The sequence below is a fragment of the Phyllostomus hastatus genome, unplaced genomic scaffold (genome assembly GCF_019186645.2).
Source record: "Phyllostomus hastatus isolate PE091 unplaced genomic scaffold, TTU_PhHast_1.1 phas_contig_244, whole genome shotgun sequence".
NCBI classification, from domain to species: Eukaryota; Metazoa; Chordata; class Mammalia; order Chiroptera; family Phyllostomidae; genus Phyllostomus; species Phyllostomus hastatus.
Window position 1 is genome coordinate 1182755 of NW_025333796.1, and position 22649 is coordinate 1205403.

A 22649-nucleotide genomic window follows, 5' to 3' on the forward strand; every position below is an offset into this window, starting at 1 on the left:
CATTCCCAAGAATATTTTCTATGGTTTCCGAAGACACAATGCGAAAGTCTCTAGTTTTTATTTCCACTGTAATGAAATTCATTTCAACTATGAATAAAATTCTACACAAATTTCAACCCAGGATTTTTATTCTAATTAAATTAAATTTACAAAAAGTCTTTTAGTAAGTGTATGTGCAGCACAAGGATTTGCCCATGATGAAAACTACTCCACAGAATTTAATAAAAATATTGTATTTGGATAAATCATTTCTATTATCAATTAATAGAGTTCCTTCACTTAATTATTTTTGGTTTTGTGCCCTTCCGCCCAAGGACAAACTAAGCCGTGGCACAATGGCTTACTCTGTGTGACAGGGTCTTGTCAGCGGCAGGAAGATTAATCCAGCACGACTGGCTTTAATTAACTTATCACTTCCCCTCACCCATTCCAGGGCCCCCTCACTTCCCCCACGACTTCCCCTGAAACCCTAAATGTCACCTACAGAGTGAGCGGCAGCCACCAGGGCACAGCGCTGTCGGGAGCGCCGTGGCAGCACGGAGCTGGCAGCTGCTCCCCGGCTGCCACCAGCACAAACACAGGACCAACACGGAGGGAGCGCAGGCAGCGAGAGGGAAGGGAAGGAAACAGAGTAAACGGAGAGAGAGAGACGGAGAGACAGGGCCACCCTGCGTCTGTGGTGGGGCAGGCTCATCTGTGACTCACAACACGTCTTACTGGTTTTCACGGAGGCTACGGAGTAAGTTAACTTCTCCATACTCCACTGACAAAACACAAGATCCGTTACTAGTCGTGAGTTATTTAGAGTGAACAAACAAAATCAAAACAGAAACAATGCCAGGATTAAAACCTAAAGGCACTGCTCCTCCCAGTACTGTGCCCTACTGATGCGATGGAGAATGGCACTGAACAAAAAAAGGCATCAAAAATCAAATGTGTTGAGGTTCTAGAAAGTCTCTCCTAATGTGTTATCCTAGTCCACAAGCATTTTTCTTAGTTCTCTCCCTCTAAAAGGAATTGAAGGCCCTGACCAGGTAGCTCAGCTTGTGAAAGCGCTATCCCCAAAATGCCAAGGTTGCGGGTTGGGTCCCGGTCAGAGTGCAAACGAGAATCAACCAATGAATGCATAAACAAGTGGAGCAACAGACCAGTGTTTTCTTAAGACTGTATTTATTTTATTTTTAGAGAGGGGGAGGAAGGGCAAAAGACAGGGAGAGAAACATCACTGCGTGGTTGCCTCTCACCCGCCCCCTGCTGGGGACCTGGCCCACAATCCAGGCCTGTGCCCTGACTGGGAATCAAACCGGTGACCCTTTGGTTCGCAGGCTGGCGCTCAATCCACTGAACCACCCCAGCCAGGGCAAATCAATGTTTCCCCCTCTCTCTCCCTTCCTGTCTCTCTAAAATCAATAAATTTAAAAAAAAAAAAAAGGAACTGAATAAAACCTTAAAGTGTAAAAGAAACAGGGGAACCAAACTACACAAAAGATAACTCTCTATTTAGCCAAAGAAGACAAAATACTTAGAGCAAATGTTTTTTATGTTATATAACAGCTTAAATAATACAAAAAACATTAACAACGTTCTCTTGCTAATAAACTATAAAAGCGAGAAAGAGAAATTCACAAATACAAGTAGTAAAATTCAAGAATTTTCAATAATCCTACTAATCAAGTAAGTACAAATTTAAAACTGAAGTACTGTTTTTCGATGATTAAACTAAGAATATAAACGTTGTCCGTGACTGGTGTGGCTCAGTGAGTTGGGCTTCAGTCTAGCAAACCAAAAGGTCACAGGTTCGATTCCTGATTCCCATTAAGAGCACAGGCCTGGGTCACAGGCCAGGTCGCTGGTTGTGGGCTTGTGAGAGGCAGCCAGTAGATGTTTCTGGCTCACATGGATGTTTCTCTCCCCCTTTCTCCCTCCCTCTCTCTAAAAATCAACAAATAAGATCTATTTTTAAATATAAAGGTTGTGTTTTAAATATATCATACATGACAAAGATTCAGTGAAACTAGTTCTAACACACATTCCTGTTGACATTATAATTTGATATAGCCCTCTTGAGAAACATTTTTTAAATTTTAATAAAAATAACGCCCTGGCTGGCGTAGCTCAGTGGATTGAGCACGGGCTGCGAACCAAAGTGTCGCAGGTTCGATTCCCAGCCAGGGTACATGCTTGGGTTGCAGGCCATGACCCCCAGCAACCATACATTGATGTTTCTCTCTATCTATCTCCCTCCCTTCCCTCTCTAAAAGTGAATAAATTTTTTAAAAAATCTTTAAAAAAATTTTAATAAAGATAAGAGTTCCTATTCAGTAGGCACTGTTCTAAAAGTTTTCTGAACATATACCCTCTTTAATTCTCTCAATAACCCTAAGGTGGGGATTTTATCATTAGCCCCATTTTACAGGTGAGTAAACAGAGAGATTACATAGTTCATACAAAGTCCAATGACCAGAAAGTGACAGAGCCGAAATCTGAGACCCAGCATTAGACACATGGGCCTACTCCCCTCTAAATACGTATCACAAATCATAAGACTCTTCTTTCTTTTGAACTAGTCCTCCTGCCTATGGAAATCTGTCACATAAATGTAATCCAAAATATCACCGTGACTATCTACAAAAATATACGCAGACCATTTTACATGGTAGAATAAGAAAAAAATCATATTAAGAGAAGTGAAGAAACAGGGGTGATGGAGGACAGTTATATTAGTTTATTCAGTGGAAAGTTAACCTTTCAAAAATGTTATGAAGATTAACAAGGAAATTTTCTTTTACATGTTAAGAGATTTGCTACAAAATCTATAGTATATGATTTATATACTATAAATATACCATCATTAATTCAATGAAAAGAAAAATATGCAAATGGAAAGGTTGGAAAGAAAACAGATCAAAATAACAGTATCTATGTTAAAGTGGTGTGAAAAGGGGTACATTTTTATTTCCTCTCTCCATGTTCCACATTTTCTGTATCAAAAATATAACTTTAAATAAAATTTAAGTGATTGAAATAACAGGTTTCTACAATAAGGAATCTGCAGGTTAGATGATGATGGCAGAAGAAATTTAGGCTCACACTGAAAAGGATGATGCTTTGACATGCTTTGGTAAGCAGAAGGATAATCTGGTTACATTTCAAAAATTTCAGAAAAGAACTACTTCCTAATATAATCCCATAATGTAATTTAAGCTGAGCAAGCTCTACTCCAACCAAAGCTCAGACGAAGGCCAAGGCACGCAGCACCGCCAGGCACAGGCCTGGAAGGAGAAGGCCCACTCTGGGCGGCGGGCCCCTCGTAACACGTGGGGGTAACAGTTCTGTGAGCCGGACGGGGACGCAGAAACACCAGACTGCGCAGTGGCGTGCGGTACCACACACACACACACACACACACACACACACACCCGGCAGTGGGTCCCGACCATCAAGCAAGCGCACAGTAGCTCGGTGGGTGTCACATGCTCACTCAGCTCTGCACCCGGCACCGCCCTCCCACGGCGGCACCCGCAAGTGCCGAGAGCCTCAGGGCGCTTGTCCCCGACAGGGCAGCTGATGCCGCGGGTCCTCCGGGCCCCCGAGGAAGCAAGAAGCGACAGAACGAGAAAAGGGTCAGAGAGAAGGGTTAATTGGAGGGGCAAGGGGTCACTAACGAGGCTAATCAGAGGGCTGTGCGGTAAGGTCAGAGGAGAAATAAAAGCAGAAGAAGGGAAGCCAGCAGCAGAAAGGGAGAACGATTCCTAATATAAGTTAGTTACTTCAAGGGGAAAAAAACCTACGCTTGGATTCATCACGGCTAAAAAACCCAACGGCAACACAAAGAGGAGGACGTCGAACACGTGCGCCCCGCTCACCAGGGACGACCAGGGCTGAGGAGCCACGGCCCTGTGTTCCGGACGCCGGTGGTCTGGCCAGCGCCTCTCGGGGCCGCGTCCCGGCGGGACTGCGAAAACCCTGGCCCTTGGTTCTCGGTCTCAATGCCGCAACACCAGGTCCGCCACAGCGCTTTCTTACTGCCTGAGGTCCTGAAGTTTGTTCGGGTTCACAAAATTAGGGCAGCTGGAGGCTTCCCCACTGATAACTCCCCTCCCACTCTCATGCATTTCACTCGGGCATGGTCGCCACACGCACTCTGCAATGCGCACTGCCCACGGGCCACTGCCGCCTGGGGGTGACACCGAGGGAGGACTGTCCCCGACATCGTCTGTCCCCACACTGCGGCTGGGTTTACCTCCTGACCCGTTCCCCTCAAGGATTCAGCTTGGGGGGGGCGCGGGAAACCTCCATCCCTTCTGCATCCGAGACAGTTTCCTGCAGAGAGCACTTTATTTTTAGAGGAAAGGCTCTCATTCTGGAGGCTATGCACCCCCACAAAGCTTTTGGATAAGCTTCAGGGGGTCACGGAGCCGTCTCCTTTAAATTCTATAAAATGTGCACAGCTACCTTCCTGCACACACTCTTCTGTGGAAAGTGGGGGCACATCCAAAGGGATCTGCAACCCCAAAACACTGAGAACCCCCACAAGACGTAATCAAACCCACCACGCGCGCATCTGACTCAAACCAGCTGGACAGTTCTCCCCGCTCCATCCTCCTGCTGGACTCTGGCGTGTGGGGCGCTAATAAAATCAGTGGCATGCTTGCTGTCCGCCAGATACCATTCCAACCACATCACACGTAGGAACTTGATTCTCACGACATCCCTGTGGAGCAGGTACCGTTACCATCCCACCTAGCTGATGAAGCTCTGAAAGCACCAACAGGCATTTGTTCAGAACCACACAGCTATTCTGCTTGAAAACTGTAAAACTACTCAAATGAAACGCGGCTGTTTGGCTGTGTACACTTTTCCTACTTCTCTTAGCTGCGGTAATCATCTTCCTGTTTAACCTGCACCTGAGTGAGAGAGAAAATCAAGTATCTTGTTGTCAAAGACCCACTGCTGCCACATGACAATTCACGGATCCCTCAGTTCAAGAGAGACCTCAGGTCCACAAGGGTTAGAGGAGGGCCATGGAAGACACGCGTCCCAGGACAGCACCTGGTCTGAGACCTTCTAAATCAGCACCCGATGAGTTAAAGAGTATCCGCTTGGATGTGGAAACCCCTGGAGAACCTACAAAAATACGAAAACTAGTAAGTGAGTCGAGCAGGGACAGGAGAGTCTATCGCTAACACATAACTGTCAAGGCCACTGCGGGGGTCCGGCCCAAACTCGCACTGCAGAGTTGCTGTGTCGTGTTCCCCTCCCTCTCCGCCGCCAAGCCTGCACGACCACTTCTTTAAAAGAAACCAATCGTATCCCTATATACTGGCAACAATTTATAAGTGACATGTTTAAAAACAAATTCCACTTACAACAGCATCAAAAAGAATTACATACTTAGGAGTAAATTTAACAACAAAAAAAAAGCACAAGACACATAGACTGAAAATTATAAAACACTGCTTGAAGAAATTAAAGAAAATCAAAATGAAGAGATACATGATTTCACATATTGGAAGAGCAATGTAGCAATTCCCTCAAAATTGATCTACACATTCACTGTGATCCCTATCAAAGTTCCAATAGATTTTGGTAGACATTGACAGGCTACCCCTAACATTTATATGGAAATGCTGTAGGTGAAACGATTTTGGAAAAAAACACAGTTGGGGAAAGTACGCTCCCTGATTCCAAAGCTGACAGCAACGGCAGGAATCACGACAGTGCAGTGCTGGCACGGGACAGACACACGGGGACACGGCACAGGACAGAGTCCAGAATTGAACCCGCACAAGAGTGGTCAAGTGACGCTGAAGGAGGCGCCACCACAGCCGGACGAGGGAAGGACAGGTGCTGCTGAAACTGCTGTGCGTCCACGTGCAGATACACTCAGACCTCACCCCACACACACACACACACACACACACACACACACTGACTCGGCGGCACGCGGCACTGGCCTTGACGAAACGCCTAGCGCTCTAAAAACCAGAGAAGCAAACAGAGACGTTTGTGATCTTGCGCTAGGGAAACAGCTCTTAGATACGAAGCCAAAAGCACAACGCGCACGAAGGAAAAACGATGGAGTGAACTTCATCAGAATTAGAAACCTCGGTGTTCCAAAAGACACCATCTAAACGTGAAAAGAATAAGCCACCGACCAGGAGAAAGTAACTGCAAAGCGTGTCATTCATAGAGGACCCGTACCGAGTGCAGAAAGAAGGCCAACTGCGGAGACGAACGAAAAGCCGCCGTGGCCAGGGCCCGGGGCGAGGGCGGGTGTGCAGCTGCTGCACCAGCACGTCCAGGGCCGCGGGACTGCCCCGGCCGACTCGGAAAAGGTGGAGGGCATCACTGCACGCCGGCCAGAGCGCGAGGAATGTGCGCCACCAAGACTGAAGTCCCACGTCCGCCTGCGGACTTGGGATGACTATGTGGTGCGTCCAGGTGGGTTCATCAGGTGTTAACAAACGCACCGCTCGCTCTGGCGGGGGGTGCTGGTGGGGGATGCTGACAGGGGGGGGGGGGGGAGGCTGGGCACGTGTGGGGACAGAGGGCGTGTAGGAAATCTCTGTGCCACCTTCTCAGTTTTGCTGTAAACCTACAATTGCTCTAAAAAATCAAGTCTAATATATACATATGGAGAACTCTTAGGGCTCAAAAATAAGACACGCCCCCCCAATAGGAAAGACTAAAATTAGTATTTAAACCAAGTAAGACACAGAAATGATAAATGAGCACTTGAAAAAATGCTCGCCAACATAAATCATTAGGGAAAAGCAAATTAAAACCACAGTGAGGTATCACTGCACACCCACTAGAACAACGAAAATCAAAAAGGTGCCCTAACCACTAAGACTCCTTCAGTTGGGTGTCATCCCACAAAGCAAAAGGTCCCCACCCAGTTGGGGCACCTGTAATCGATGTTTCTCTCCCTCTCTTTCTTCCTCCCTTCCCCTCTCTCTAAAAATAGATAGATAACATCTTTTGAAAAACTTTAAAAGTCGAAGGCAGGGAGGAGGGGACAGTGGGGAGAAGGGTTTTCAGGAACTACTATAAAGGACACGGGGACAAAACCAAGGGGGAGGGTGGAAGCAAGGGAGGGAGGTGGGTTTGGAGGGCGTTGTGGGGGAGGGTTGGGGAAAAATACAGACAACTGTAATTGAACAACAGTAAAATAATTTAAATTTTAAAAGTTAAAAATAAATAAATAAAAATCAAAAACACTTTAGAATTCCAGGCCCTGGCCAGATGGCTTAGTTGGTTAGAGCATCATCCCCAATACACCGAGGTTGTGTGTTCGATCCCCAGTTAAGGCACATACAAGAATCAACCAATGAATGCATCGATGAGTGGAACAACAAATATCCCTCTCTCTCTTTCTCTCTCTCTCCCCCCAAAACCCTTCCCTCTCTCTCTAAAAAAAATCAATAAATTTTTTAAAAATTTAGTAAGACTTTACAATTCCAAGCCTCAGCAAGGATGTGAACCTTCATGTAATGCTAATGGTATAGGCACTTCGGAAAGTTTGGAGTTCATATAACCGACAATTTCTATCCCTAGAGAAATACCCAGAGAAATAAAAAAACATCTGTCCAAAGACATGTAAGCAAATAGTAGCATTATTCACAGTAGACAAAACACCAGAAACCATCCAAATGGCCATCAGCTGGTGAACTGATAAACAAAAGGTGGTTCATCGAGTTACATCCCTACAACAGAGTATTACAGACCAACATAAAGAAACAAGCTACTGATACACGCAACAGCGCGAATGCACCACAAAGACATCTTTCCAATCACAGGTCTAACCCTGGGGTGTTAGTTAATGGAATCTAGGATAAGTACCAGTTAATGGCAAAAAAAAAAAGGTGGCCATCGTCCCCTGACCTTAAAGTGGAGTCTCAGATGCCAGGCTTGCCTGCTGGCGCTTCATTTCCTAACCCACAAATGAAAGAGATTAGACTAGATGGCTCTGAGGTTGTTTCTGGTTCTGGGGCTGAATAACCTGGAAGTGAAAGCCATGCAGGTATTATTTCTGAGGAGAAAGAATATGGCAAGTCAGTCTGAGTTCTCATTCTGGTTCCTGTAACATGACAATCGGGGCATGTGCTCCCTAAATACCAACTGGCCACTTGTTGCCAAGGTTCCTTTTCTAACCAAAATACGATGCTAGTCTCTGCTTAAAATTTTCAGTGGCTCCCTACTGCCTACAGTGAAAAGTCAGAACCCCCCGATTTGCTTCCGGCTCCTCATCCTTTCACGTACTGGGCTGCAATTTCTCTTTTGTGCGCATGTGCATTGTTTCCAGCTTCACCGATGGACAACCGACAAATGAAACTGTAAGATAGTTAAGTGTACACCGCAGAATGTACCAGGGTGACACTAGATAACAAAAGCACACAGGTCTCAGGTGTCCAGGTCTGCAACACGCCGTCTCTATGCTGCAGTGCGTGTGTTCCCCACCCCAAGCCAGTCTCCTTCCACCACCATTTATCCCTTTACCTTCTTCTATGCCCACCCCTTCCCTCTGGCAGTCACCACACTGCCGTCTGTGTCCTGAGTCTTTTTTTCCTTTGCTTAATCTCCTCACCCTGCTCACCCCCAACCCCCGACAGCTGTCAGCCTGTCCCCTGTATCCATGAGTGTCCTCTGTCTCCACTTTGTTTGCTAGTTATTTTGTTCACTAGATTCCACATATAAGTGAAATGAATTGAATAAGGAATAAATAAAATTATTTTTTAAAAGCTGCATCATGATGATGTGACATACATACATACTTTGACAGGACTCCTCCCTTCTATTTAACGAATACGTCCGTCCCATCACATATTTATCTTGTATTTTTGGTGAGGATATTTGAGCTTCAGACTCTTAGCAAATTTCAACCACAGGACACGGTGTGAACCACAATCACCATGTTGCGCATTAGGTCCTCAGGCCCTTTCCACCTCACGGCGGGGAGTGGGCCTGGGGTCCCTTAAAAAGCAGAGACCCGCATCCAACACCCCTGGATTCCAGTCCTCCCTCAATCACCCACCAGCCGAGTGATCTCCCTGAAACCTGGCTGCTTCCCCTGTGACGCTGGACCTGATGGCCGGACTTGCACGTGACTGTTAAACCTCGAACGAAGGAGAACGCTGGCCAGCGAGGGCAGGGCCCAGCCCGCGACGGCCACGTGCTCGCGCCTCCCTGTGCCCGTCCTTTCCGTCAAGTTCATTTAACTCTCCGCCACTCAGCTCAGGTTATTCTTGCCCAACCCCCGGCCTTCAGTTCCTCCTTCCCGACACGTCCTCGGTACTTTGCCTACCGTTTCTTCCCGTGCGGGACCCGTCATTTCGCATTCTACTTCGCACTGTGCTAGCGAAAAACGAGGGTAAGCGCTGCGTCTGACTTTGATGTCTCCGGTCTACGGCGCATAGACAGCCGGCTCCGACTTCTTGGGCGGCTGGTGGGAACCAAGCAAAGTGGCCCCGACCGAAAACACGTGTGCTCTAAGAACTTACTTTGAAAAACGGTTTTCAGGCCACCTATAACCTCGCTGACATGTCATAGCCATTTTAATGTGTGGTTCCTCCCCTCCTCTCCCATGAGCGGGCAAGAGCGCGGAACTACGCGGAGAAAGGATGAAGAGCCCAAGCCCTGTGCCTCCTGTACTGATTCTACCTCCGGAAAACATTGTCTGATGTCTAGTGGCGTTGTTGAACACACCCCATAATTAGTAAGTGGTGGTGTAACAGACTACCAGGTGGTCGTAGTCAATCAGAGGCAACAAAACGTATTCCAAAATCAAATACGAATACCTGGACCAAAGCAAATGTTACCCCATTACGTATGCTGTTTATTAGTATTCATCATCAAACACCAGCATTTCCAGCCCCCCCCTCCCCGAAATGTGACAGGATTTCACTTCCCCGCCTCCTGCGAGTCGGGCGCCGCCACTGCCTGTCCTGGGCCGAGGAAATGCGGACAGGACCGGCCGGTGCCACACCCGGAGGCCCGGGAGCCAGGGCAGAGCCGGCCACGCTCTCCGCTTCCTCCCTCGGCCACTGTGGGAGGCCGGAGCGCCTCCCCTCCCCCCGGCTGCAGGCGTGAGGAGCTCCCAGATCAGCCCACGGAAAGCGTGTGGCGGGCGCGAGCAGCACCCCCTGGACACGCTGACACACACACGCAGGAAGGAGCTCAGCGTGTCTCTACACCGCGGTCATCCCCAGTTGTGAGGATGTTCTGCACGGAGTTGGGACTCAGGCTTATCCGTAAACTTTCCAAACATGGAATGAATGTGATATTTTTAAAAGGGAAAAAGACGGCCTAAAGGCTGGTAAAATAAACATTTGGGGTGAAAAGATTGAAAAGTGAAGGAAGCGGACACCGACGAAGGCCGAGGTGAACACGGAGCAGGGCATCGGTGACAGCGCGCCATCCCTCCGCTGCCTCCTTACCCTGCGCGGGACGGGCGCCGGGCACTCTGGGCTCCCGGAGCACGCGGGCAGCTGCTGCCACGGGACCGGGGCCGGCACCCGACACGCAGCCGATCTGCCCTCTCCAAGAGTCCCGTGCCATCCGTGTCCCCCGGCCCGAGGACACAAACCATCGCGCAGAATGCTGCAGCCCACCGGCCACCTCGGAAACATCCACTCCCACCCTCGGCAACAACCCTCCAAACCTACTCTAGGCGGCGAAGGGGCTGCATTCCCAGCCTCCTCTGCGTCCACACGTGTTCCCAGGACCGCATCCCAGCCCGCCACACACAAGCTGCGGCCCGCGGCACTCCTCCGAGGGGCGTTTCAGAGAGAGGAGCTGCTCCTGCCTTGCTCCGCCCTTTGCTCGTGGGACGTGGACGCGGTGACCAGAGATCCAGTAGCCGGCAGGAATCTGACAGCGAAGGCCACAACATCCTGGAGACCCCTGAGCGGCGAGATAAACCCACTCGAGTCCCTGACAGCCTTGCAGGGCCCAGGCCACACACGAGCCGAGCCCCGCCCTCCAGGCTCCTACGTGCGAGAAACACACACTCCTCTTCAAGTCACCGCTGTCTTGAGGTTCTTCTATGCCACAAAAATGAACCTCACCTCAGCCCAGAAACAGAACCCAGGCATTCTGACACGGAGTCTGTGGTACTCCAGGTATAGCATACGAGAGCACTGTACAAGTCAAAAAAGCAAAATCATACCTTTCTGAAGGCTGACAGCCACAATTCTTCTATTTTTCCATTACATTTACTCATTGTAGTCCAATCTACACTAACAACTACTTTTCAAAATATCATTTAAGTTCCCCAATAAAAACCCATCTCTATTTCAAAATGCCTTAGTGAAAGGAGGGGCAAAATACATAGGGGGCAGCGTTACTGAATATCTCAGTAAAAGAAGTTGGAAAACGGTATTTCTGGCCAAGATGGAGGTGTAGGTAGATACACTTTGCTTCCTCGCACAACCTATGTAAAAACAAAACAGCCAGGATTGCCAAGAAACCGAACTGTATGAAGTCCAACAACCAAGGCATTAAAGAAGAAACGTCAATCCAGACCGGTGGGAGGGGTGGAGACGGGCAGCGGATGCACGTGAGGACACTCGACAAGGTGGTGGCTGGCAGACAGGGCGGTCCCACATTTGCGCGTGGATAAGCTGGGAAGAACAACTGGGGAGCAAGACAGACCACGCGACCCAGGGTTCCAGCTCGGGGAAATAAAGCCTCAAAAGCTCTGGCTGTAAAAACCTGTGGGGGTCACGGTGATAGGAGAAACTCCCAGCCTCACAGGAGAGTCTGTTAGAGAGGTCCACAGCGTCCTACAATGTACACAAACCCACCCACTCAGAAATCAGCATCAGAAGGGCGCAATCCACTTGTGGGTAGTGGTGGAAGTGACTGAAAGACGTGAATGGCCTTGTTCCCTCCCTGATCCCTCCCCGACAGATGGCACCACAACACAGCAATGTGGGCTGCTCTGCCCTGGGGAATACCTAAGTCTCTGCCCCCTCACTACATAACGGGTATGTGGAGACAAAGAAATATGGCCCACGTGTAAAAACAGATCAAAACTCCAGAAAAAGAACTAAGCAACAAGGAGATAGCCAACCTATCAGATGCAGAGTTCAAAGCACTGGTCATCAGGATGCTCACAGAAATGACTGAGTACAGATGCAAAGTAAAGGAACAAATGACAGCTATACAAAGTGAAATAAAGAAAAATATACAAGGAACCGACAGTGAAGGGAAGGAAACCAGGGCTCAAATCAACAGTTTGGAGCAGGAGGAAGAAATAAACATCCAATCAGAACAGAATGAAGAAACAAGAATTCAAAAAAATGAGAAGAGGCTTAGGAACCTCTGGGACAACTTTAATCGTTCCAACATCTGAATCGTAGAGGGGTCAGAAGTAAAAGAGGAAGAGCAAGAAATTGAAAACTTATCTGAAAACATAATGGAGAACTTCCCAAATTTGGCAAAGGAAACAAACTTTCAGGAAGTCCAGGAAGCTCAGAGAGTCTCAAAGAAGGTGGACCCAAGGAGGAACTTGCCAAAGTACATCATAATTCCACTCCCCAAGATGAAAGATAAGGAGAGAATCTTAAAAGCAGCAAGAGGAAAGGAGACAGTTATCTACAAAGGAGTTCCCATAAGACTATCAGCTGATTTCTCAAAAGAGATCTTACAGGCAAGGAGGGGCTGGAAAGAAGTATTCAAAGTCACGAAAGGCAAGGACCTACATCCAAGATGACTCTATCCAGCAAAGCTTTCATTTAGAAAGAAAGGGCAGATAAACTGCTTCCCAGATAAGGTCAAGTTAAAGGAGTTTATCATCACCAAGCCTTTATTATATGAAATGTCAAAGGGACTCATCTAAGAAAAAGATGATCAAAAGTATGAACAGTAAAATGACAACAAACTCACAACTATCAACAACTGAACCTGAAAACAAAAACAAAGTAAGCAAACAACTAGAACAGGAACAGAATCATAGATAAGGAGATCACATGGAGGGTTGTCAGCAGGGAGGGGGAAGGGGGAGAAAGGGGGAAAAGGTACAGGGAATAAACATAAGTGGTAGGTACAAAAGAGACAGGGAGAGGGTAAGAACAGTGTAGGAAATGGAGAAGCCAAAGAACTTATATGCACAACTCATGGCATGAACTGAGAGAGTGCTGGAGGAAGGAGGGGTGCAGGGCACCAGGGATAAAGGGGAGGAAAAAAGTAACACAATTGTAATAGCATAATCAATGAAATATACAAATAAAAGAAGTTGGGAAACAACGATTTTTATCGTTCATACTCAAATAAATGTTTTTGTTCTTCAAGTCCCTTAATTTCCCAAACCATCTGCTTCCATTCTATATTGCTATATAACAAGCCACCACAAAACGAACAGATGAAAACAACACGGTTTTGTTTATTTGTAATTTTGCGATCTGGGCTGGGCTCAGCGGGCTGGCTCCTCAGGTAGTCTTCCAGGTGGTCACCTGGCTCGGGGCTGGACTCAGCCGGGCCACGGAAAGAGCTGGGACATCTGCGCAGGTGGCCTCAGGACGCCTCCCTCTCCGCGGGGTCTCTCCAGCAGGATGGGCCTAGCTTCCTACATGAGGACACGGGGCTCCAGGCACGCACAAGCGGAAGCTCCAGGCCTTCTTAAAACGCAGGCCCCAAACTAGCACCGCGTCGTTTTTTGCTGCCTTCTCCTGGTTAAAGTGAGTCGCAGAGCTAGCCGAGACACAGGGCGAGGTGACCGTACAACAGCTTGAATCCAGAAAGCATAATTCACTGGGAGTCACCAATGTAACAGTGCGCCTTCTCCCCCTTTACTTATGGACTGGTTAGCACCTTAATGTACGACCACTAGCAATACTACAATCTCCCTCGGGCTCAGCTATCTGTAAAATGAGTGGATTGACTAAATGTCCTCAGAATCCTCATCTGATTTTTAAATTCTGTAACTCTACATTGTTACTTTATATGCAATTGTCACTTTATATTCCTACTCCAAACACATGGTACATGTCATTAGGATCCCAATGATCAGGAATTTGGGGAAATTTTTTTTTGCTAGTCTCCACTAAAAGATGGAATTAAGAACAAAATACACAGACTTCACTATGACCATCGACTACCATATTTTGCCGTGTATAATGCACACTTTTGCCCAAATTTTTGAGGGAAAATAAGGATGTGCATTACACATGGGTAGTACCTGAAAACCCTTTCATCTATTCCTGTTTCGTAAGGATTTTTGCATAAAATTTCTTATACTGCAGTATGTTCAAAAATCAATGCTAAAATTCCTTTATAATACAAAAAAGTATCTAAATAAATAATTGAATTAAAAAATGAAGGTGAAAGTTTTTTTTCCCTGAAACTTTGGGCCAAAAACGTGGGTGTGCATTATACACAGTAAAATACGGTACACTATTTCTGATGTAAATGGATTGCACTGAGGTATAAAGATTAAAAGTGACCTAGGCATAAAAGACACAAAAAATCATTTAAAAACCACCTAATAAGTCTCCGTAGGAAGACCTTACCAAACACCACTATGACTGCACTAACAAGTTTAGGTAACAAAAGTATTTGAAATGATTTTGTGATAACATTGCTACATCTATAGCTTTTGGACTTGCTTTGGTTGTTTTTCATGAGTTACTGATAAGAAGAAGCACACTACTTTAGCCCTGGCTGGTGTGGCTCAGTGGATTGAGCACTGGACGGCGAACCAAAGGGTCACTGGTTCGATTCCCAGTCAGGGCACATGCCTGGGTTGTAGGCCAGGTCCCCAGTTGGAGGGGGGGGGCATGTGAGACACAGTCAATGTTTCTCTCCCTCTCTTTGTCCCTTCTTTCTCTTCTCTCTGAAAATAAATCTTTTTTTTTTTTAAAGTTACACACAGGTTTTCGACTGCTGGCCGCGGGGGTGGGGGTCAGTGCCCCTAACTCCTGCGTTGTTCAAAGGAAAGGCCAACTGTATTGGGTTTTTTTAAATGCATAGGTCTAGCCGGCGGGGCTGCGCTGGTTGAGCATTTTCCCGTAAGCCAACGGGTCTCTCGGGTTCAGTTCCTGGTCAGGGCACGTGCCCGGGTCGTGGGTATGGAGCAGCAGGTTGGTGTGTTTCTCTCTCACATCTGTGCTTTTCTCCCTCTTTCTCCCTCCCTTCCTAACCCTGACCCTCTCCCTAAAAATCAACAGACATGTCCTTGGGTGAGGACAAAAATATTAAAAACAAAAATACGTTGCATAGTTGTAAATATAAAAGTATATGCTCCTAAGAGGTATCCATGTTTATCAATGATTCTTCTAAATCATTTTCTACACACAAAATATATACGTAGTTTGGGTTCGTGGGCTTTTCACAAAGAAAAGTACTAAACATCGCTTTGCAGCTCTTGGAAATCTTTTCCTCAAGCCAACAAATGTGTCACCCACATCCTCCCACTTGGGCGTCCACAGGTCTGCCCCCGTCCCGAGAAAAACCACATGGCTGTCCACTGATGGGCATTTTGTTGTGGCCAGTTCTTCTCTCCTGGCCTCCTGCTTTCCTCTGCCGCCAGGAGCACCTCTGCACGTGCGCGCACGTGTGCGGGCGTGTATTCTCATTCCCAGTCTCAACCGTGCAGACTCTCCGTGTTATCAGTGATTTCTGCTAAATCACACCTTTAATCACCTGTCCTAATCTAGTTCCTAAATCCCCAGAGCACAACCCATAACCCCGGACATTTCTAGCCTCTAGACATCCACATGGGGAACTTCAAGGTTCCCCCTTGCACTGACGGAGGCCCCAAGGGCTGGACCCGCCCTGCCCCGCCCTGCCCTGCCCCGCCCTGCCTGCCTCCCACCTGGGCCTGAGCAGCAGCTCCTTATCTCCGTCCCCAGTGTCTTCAGGGCAGTTCTCCTACAACATCTGCCATCACACCACCAAGCACCAGAGCGCCTCTGTTCAACTGTGTGAGATGCCATAAAGAACACACAAAGTAATGTCATAGCATTCCTGTCCTCAGGAAGGCTGCAAACACCTGTTTTTGCAACTTTAATTTACAAAATAAAGTAACCTGGGCAGAAAGCATTGGTTCAAGAAGACCTGCAGCCCACTCACGGTCCACAGATTAGATTCGGCCCCCAAGGTACAGGCCCAAATAGTGTTGTAGGCCTTAATTAATTGAGAACAATTCAAGACCAAGAGACTTCTCAGAAAAAGCTAAGCTCCCAGCCCCCGCTGAAACCCCAGAGTGCCTAGAAACAGCACCCCACAGCCCTACACGGCAGCCGTCAGCAGAGCTGTCTCTCAGTCTCCGGCCTCCCAGGGCCTCCGGGGTCAGCATCGTTCGGGCCTTACAAGCTTCGTGCAAGTCTGTTAAATTACCTGCCTGGTCCTTGTAAACAGTTTATAGACCCAGGGCTATGAAGCCCAAACTCACTAGCGAGGCATTCCAGGACCCTCGCAGCTTGGCACCAGTCCGTATACTGAGCCTCTTGATCTAGTCGCCCTCCAAGGAAACACCCTCTAACACTTCCCTCCACCCTCAATAAATGTATTCACATTGATCCCTCGACCCCCCCACTGCCCCCAACACTCTCACTTTCTTCTCCCTCAATCTGGCTAAATAAATGCTCTTGATCCTTCAAGGTCTAATTCAAGTACTGCTTCCTCCCTGGCCACAGTGCACCTCCCTGCAGGCTGACTGTCCCTCCCAGCATATCCCTGCTTCCACGGTCTTTGAGTGACATGCTGCATGGAAGGTCTAAAAAGTTACAGAAGGGTATTTCTCAGACTCTTACACGACGCTGGCGTTTCTGCGTCATGCCCATTCACTGCTATCACAGTATTAACAGCAGAAGAAAACCCAAACAGTTTTGCTATCTTTTTTACAGGAGGCGTCCTCTAGAGAAAGTACGAAAAGAGCTGTGTCATTCCTGCTTCTCCTAACCTGTGTTCTCAAGTCCTCTGAAGGCTGCACACAGAGAAACCGGACTTCCAGTGGCAGGTTCAGGATTGGTCTACGCTAGCCACAAGCGTACATTTACATGTAGGGCATCACAAGAAAAAAAAAAGACATCCCTATTTCACTCAATAACTTCTGCAATTTGTACTGCCAAGAAGTTTTGGAAATAGCCACTTGAGCACAACCATGATAAAGAAAACTTTCTAAAGAGAGAAAGAAGGGATGAATGTGTTCATTGAAATGAAAACAGGGGCCAAACAAAAGAAAAAAGAGAAACACACACGCAGTCCCTGGAAAGTGTACTCTGCGCCGGCTCTGGGCAGTGATGTTCCGTCCAGACCTCTCACAGGTCACAAACTCTATCAAATCCCATCAAGGGACCGCAGCCGTCCCCAACAGGCAAGCACACACAGGCTGCGTCCGAGGTTCTCTGGAAGGAAACACTGACCAGTTTGCATTTGGAAGGACAGTGAAGTTCCTTGGAAGGCCTTCAAGGTGCGCTGTCCGTGGCTTCAGGACACAAGGTGGGACGAGCACCGCCTGCCCGGAGGAGCCCTGCCTGTGGCCAGGAGCCACCTGCAGGCTGGCAAACCGGGAGGGAGCGGGAGGGTAGTGAGCGGTGTGCCTCGTCACTCTGCAAGCTGACTGCACATCTAGCAAGGCTGGACTAACTGAGATCATGGGAAAATGTGTTAAATCACTGTTTTCAGAACGGGGAAATTAACTTGTGAGATGTGTTTATTAAGTTGACATAGTAGTAGTAACCAACAATATACTGATAAAAAATTGTACATTTGACTGAAAACATCATATTCTCAAAGACAAGCGATGCCATGAAGGCGGCCAACAGGCACAGGGACAACTGCCGCCCAACAGCAGACAGGCTGCCATTCCTGGGCCAGCTCTCTGAATAAATTAAAACATTTCAGTGCCCGTTAATTGCCAAAGATCAGCAATTACCGAAAATCTCCACTTATCTGATTTCTTTTAAAATAAAAAAGAGAAATACTATCATAAAAATTACAACTCTGCATTATCTCAAAGAGCATAAATAACGATAATAATACCTCTCAACGATAAACCATTGTTTTATGAAAATGCATCCATTAAAGTGCAACAGAGTTTTGCAGTCACTTGTTTCACAGAAATGGAACCTGGAAGGTCTGTGGGGGAGGGGCTTCACCCGAGCCGCAGCAGGACCATATCTGGCGGGTCCCTGGTATGACATCGCTGCTCCCTACTTTTCCTGCGGCCACAGTGCTCAGGGCGGCCCCGCACACCAGGAGCGGACCTCCGGACAACAGGCGCTGCAGGCGGGCACGAGTGCTCTCAGAGAGGGCAAGGACAGTGGCTCAGGAACCCCAGCCTCCCACCTGCCCCTTCGTCGCCACCCCAAGACCCTCCCCACCCCTAACTAACCCCCTTGGCTGACTTGGTAAGAAATATGGTGGAATGTTTTCATGGCTTCCCTTATATATTCTAAGGAAGAAAAAAATATATACAAAGGTCCAGGAAGAGTTTCCTTAGCATTAATAAAAAAGTAACCAGACCCTCCAGATGCGCCTCCTCTGAGCCAGGGGCTCTGTCTCCAACAGGACACCTGCGCCCGTGACGAAGGCCATGAGGCACTCCAATAACCAACCAGTGAGGCAGTCCCTGCTGCTCAGAACTTTTAGGCAAATGTCAATTTCGCTGTTCCACTTGACTCTTGCATTACCAAAACAAAACAAAAAAAAAAGATTATTGCCCTCAATTGGCTGGTGTGGTCCCGGGCACCAACAGGCTGCAGCAGGCCTGATCCCTGGTCAGGGCACACACCTAGGTTTCTGGTTCCACCCGAGGAGGCAACCAAGTGATGTTTCTCTCTCACATCCATGTCTGTCTGTTTCTCTCTCGCGCACTGCCTCCCCTTACTCTCACTCTAAAATCAATTTTTCAAAAAACAGATCCTCGCCCAGTCTGGTGTGGCTCCATAGATTGAGCACTGGCCTGTGAACTGAAAAACTGCTGGTTCAATTCCCTGTCAGAGCACATGCCTGGGTTGCAGGCCAGGTCCTGGTTTGGGGGCCTTGTGAGAGGCAACCACACACTGATGTTTCTCTCCCTCTCTTTCTCTCTCCCTTCCCCCTCTCTCGAAAAGTAAATAAATAAAATGCAAAAAACCACACAAAAACATATCCTCGAGTGAGGATTTAAATAACTAAAAATTCTTATTTATATTCCTTTCAAATTTTGCCTCTACGATTAATAGCTTCAGTTCAAAATTCTTTAAGGTAATAAACATAATTTTAAAGTAGTAACAGTTCATGCAGTAACTATATAGCCTGTGCTTTCAAATTTGATAAAACATAAAAATGATCTAATATTAAATAAACCTGAGGCAAATGTGTCAAAAAGTTTTCTAATATTATAAAGTAAGAAAATATTAAATGTGTTTACCTAATTGTCAAAAGTCCAAACTCAAAGAAAGTGTAATTAGCAATACATGGGCACCTTTTTTAACCCAAAGACAAACACACAAACCCATTTTTGAAACAAAGTGTCAAGATGTGTTCATGCCCTCTCACCAAACCACCCACTTAGTGACCATGAAAATCACACTGGCCATTGAAAAGCCTGGATCTCCACTGCATTTCACAGAGAATATTAATTTTTGTGTCCCACCTAATTAATTTGCAGGCACTTTCAGTATTGACAAACCCAACTGGAGCTTGCTGCCAACCAGTTTCACTTTCAGGGTCTCCCCCTACTAAGTACAGGGTCTGTTCCGCATGTGCCCTAACAGCGGGTAGAGGTGCCCATTCAAAACCCTTCTTTCTGCTTTCATTTCAACTGACTGGTTTCCATTTACGTGTTTCTGAAACATTTGGAGATTCCACCCCGTTCCAAAAACACACCTGACTCTAAAGAACTCACTAAAAAGTTTGGAACCATCGAAGTTAGCACTGAACTTTACTTCCTATGATGAATGCTGTACCCATTTTCAAACCTAGGAGAAAAAATTCTATCAAAACTTAGAGTTGTTCTAGACACTTTCCAAAGTTCTGATGCTTTTATACCGTCAGACTGGTTGTGTTCTGCAGAAATTGAAATAATAAAGTGGTACTACCCCAAACCAACTTTTTTTCTTGGTGCACGAGAAGCTGCACTAATACAAATGCGCCCATTTCAACCTCGGCAGGTGTGCGTGGGCGAGGGGCTTGACAACAGGTAGGTGTACACTTTCTAGAGAAAGAACTTAAAAACAAGTCCAAAACATAAATGAATCCCAAATGTTCAGAGAGAAACCAAGAAGTGCTTTCCACACAGAGAAAACGGGAAGAAGTCAAATTAAAACCCTAATATGACTTCATGTTTGCTCTAAAGGATACAGAAAGTGACAAAGAAGCTGAAAGTTACTTAAAACTCCACATCCCTTCTCCAAATTTAACCTAATACAGGACTCATGATGGCATTTCACACCAGACGTGACGTTACAGTGCAAGCGGCATCCCAACCCCTAACTTGGAGCGACCAAGGAGCTCATGCAGCAACGCGAGCATCCTCCACTGGTTTCCCTGACGGCCTGTCAGAGCTCCGTGAGAGCTGGCAATAAAATATGGAGGCAAGCTGAAGGCCCTGAATCGTTCTCAGAAGCGAGGACAGCAGAGAAAAGAAAGCTCTCCAGTCGAGGGCTTCCTGGGGTTCTGGCAGCGCCGCTCCGCTCCGACTCAATAAACACTGCGATTGTAACTGTGTGTCAGCAAACGCAACACCACTGCGGAGTGAATTCGCCCGAACGGCGACAAGCACAACTACAGAGTATCCACAAACGTGCAGCCTCCCTCCGCCCCGTGCAGCCTTCCACTCCCGGCCCCAGGCGGGCGGGCGATCGCACGATGACACGAGCAAGCGACACACGCCACGCTGCAACTTCAGAGGGCGGCCGCACACACCTTGCGTGGCACCCTCCGGAGCCGCAGCGGCCGCGCGACTCCCCGGCACCCACACGGGCGTCTCCACGTCCAGGCAAAGCCGCCGTTCGGCCCGCCGTCCGGTGACGAGCCCAGGCTGGCAACGGAGAGCGCGCCGCGGCGCCCAGGGCCGGTGCGTGCCCCGCAGCCGACCAGGGCTGCCCCCGACCCGGCAACTTCCACGAAGTTCCGCGGCGCCTCGCCCGCGTCCCGGGCGCGACCGTGCTCCGCGCGGCCGGCTCGCGGCTCCCAAACTTCCTGCGCGCTCAGCCTTCCGCGGCGCGCCCGCGGCCGGGCAGCGCGTCGGGGTGCCGGGCGGCGAGGCTCCGGGTGGGGGAGGGGAGCGAGAAGTCCAACGACTTCCTAATCGACCGAGGGAGGGGGAAAGCGCCGGTCCGGGAGCCGGAAAAGTTGCAGGGCGACAAAGCAGCGCGGCCCCCGCCGCGCCGGGGCTCGCCGCCCCGCTGCCGCCCCCCCCGGCCGGCCGGGGGAGACCACCTGGCCGCGGCGTTTGACAGCTCGGCCGGCGTCCCGGGGCGCGCCGCTTTGTAGTTGACAATAAACTCGCCCGGGCAGCGCCAGGTGTGCGGCGCTGTTTGCGCTTTAAAAGACCCGGCGAGGCCGGGAGGCGGCCGCGAGACGACGGGTCGCCCCGAGGGGGGGCGCCCGGGAAGCTCGGCGCAAGGGCCCAAGTAAAAAGTAAAGTGCGGCGGCGGCGGCGCCCGGCGGGGCGGGAGGTGCGGGGCGCCCGCGGGAGGCCCGGGCGCGGCGCGGGGCGCGGGGCAGGGCGGCGGGCGGGCGGGCGGGCGGGCGCCGGGCCGGGGACGCGCGGCGGGCGGCCCCACCCCCACCCCCACCCCGCGGGGGCGGCGGGCGCGGGGGCGGCGGGCCGGGCGCGCGGTGACAGCTCCGGCCCGGCGCCGCGGCTGGCTCCCGGCCTGGCGCCCTCGCACTCAACTTACTTCTTTCTGGCTCTCGGGAAAGGGGAAGCGCCATCTTTGCGAGGCCGGCCCCGAGGTCTTTTGTCTGCGGCTGCGGGGCTCGGCGCCGGGGCTCCGGGCTCCTCGGGGGGTGCCGGCGGCGGCTGCGGCTGCTCCGCGCTCTTGTCCTCCTCCGACGACATCCTGGTCACCAGGAAAGACACATGGACCCCGGTGCTCCTCCTGGGGGGCTCCTCCCGCCGCCGCCGCCGCCGCGGCCGCCGCCGCCGCCGCTGCTGCTCGGGGTGCTGCTCCGCGGCTCAGCCTCTCGCATCGCCCGCGGCCCCGGGAGCAGCAGCAGCAGGTACCGGGAGAGGCGGCAACATGGAGCGAGCAGGACACGCACTCACACACATCGGCGCGGGCGCGCGCACCTCGGCGCGCAGGGGCCGGGCGGGGGGCGGCGGGCGGGGCGGGCGGGCGCGAGGGAGGGGCCGGCGGGCGGGGAGGTGCGGGCGGCGGGCGGGGGCGCGGGCGGGGGGCCGCGTGCGGGCGCGGCGGGGAGGCGGAGGGGTGAGGGGCGCCGGCCCGGGGTCTCCGCCCGCGCCCCTTCCCCCAGGCCGCCCGCCGCGGGCCGGAGGGCGGGGCCGCGCGGGGGGCGGGGCGCACGCGGGCGCGCGCGCGGGGCGGGCGCCGGCCGGGGGGCGGGGGTCGCGCCCCGCCGGCCGCCCCTCCCCCGCGCGGGCCGCGTCAGGCCGGGCGGCGGCGGCGAAGTTTTGACAGCTGCTCCAGTTGTTGTTGTGGGCGCCGGGCTGCGCGAGCGCCGGCCCCTCGGCGCCCGCCCCCCGGGCCGGG

The 22649-nt window shown here is 50.0% G+C and overlaps 1 protein-coding gene across 1 annotated transcript in view; it reads right to left on the reverse strand.

Moving 5' to 3' along the window:
- KMT2C (lysine methyltransferase 2C) overlaps positions 1 to 22220 on the reverse strand; it is a 206699-nt gene extending 184479 nt beyond the window's left edge. The window contains 1 exon segment of the mRNA XM_045837738.1: positions 21837 to 22220. Coding sequence (XP_045693694.1) covers positions 21837 to 21997 — 161 coding nt within the window. The 5' untranslated portion in view covers positions 21998 to 22220.
- Positions 22221 to 22649: the final 429 nt, after the last annotated feature.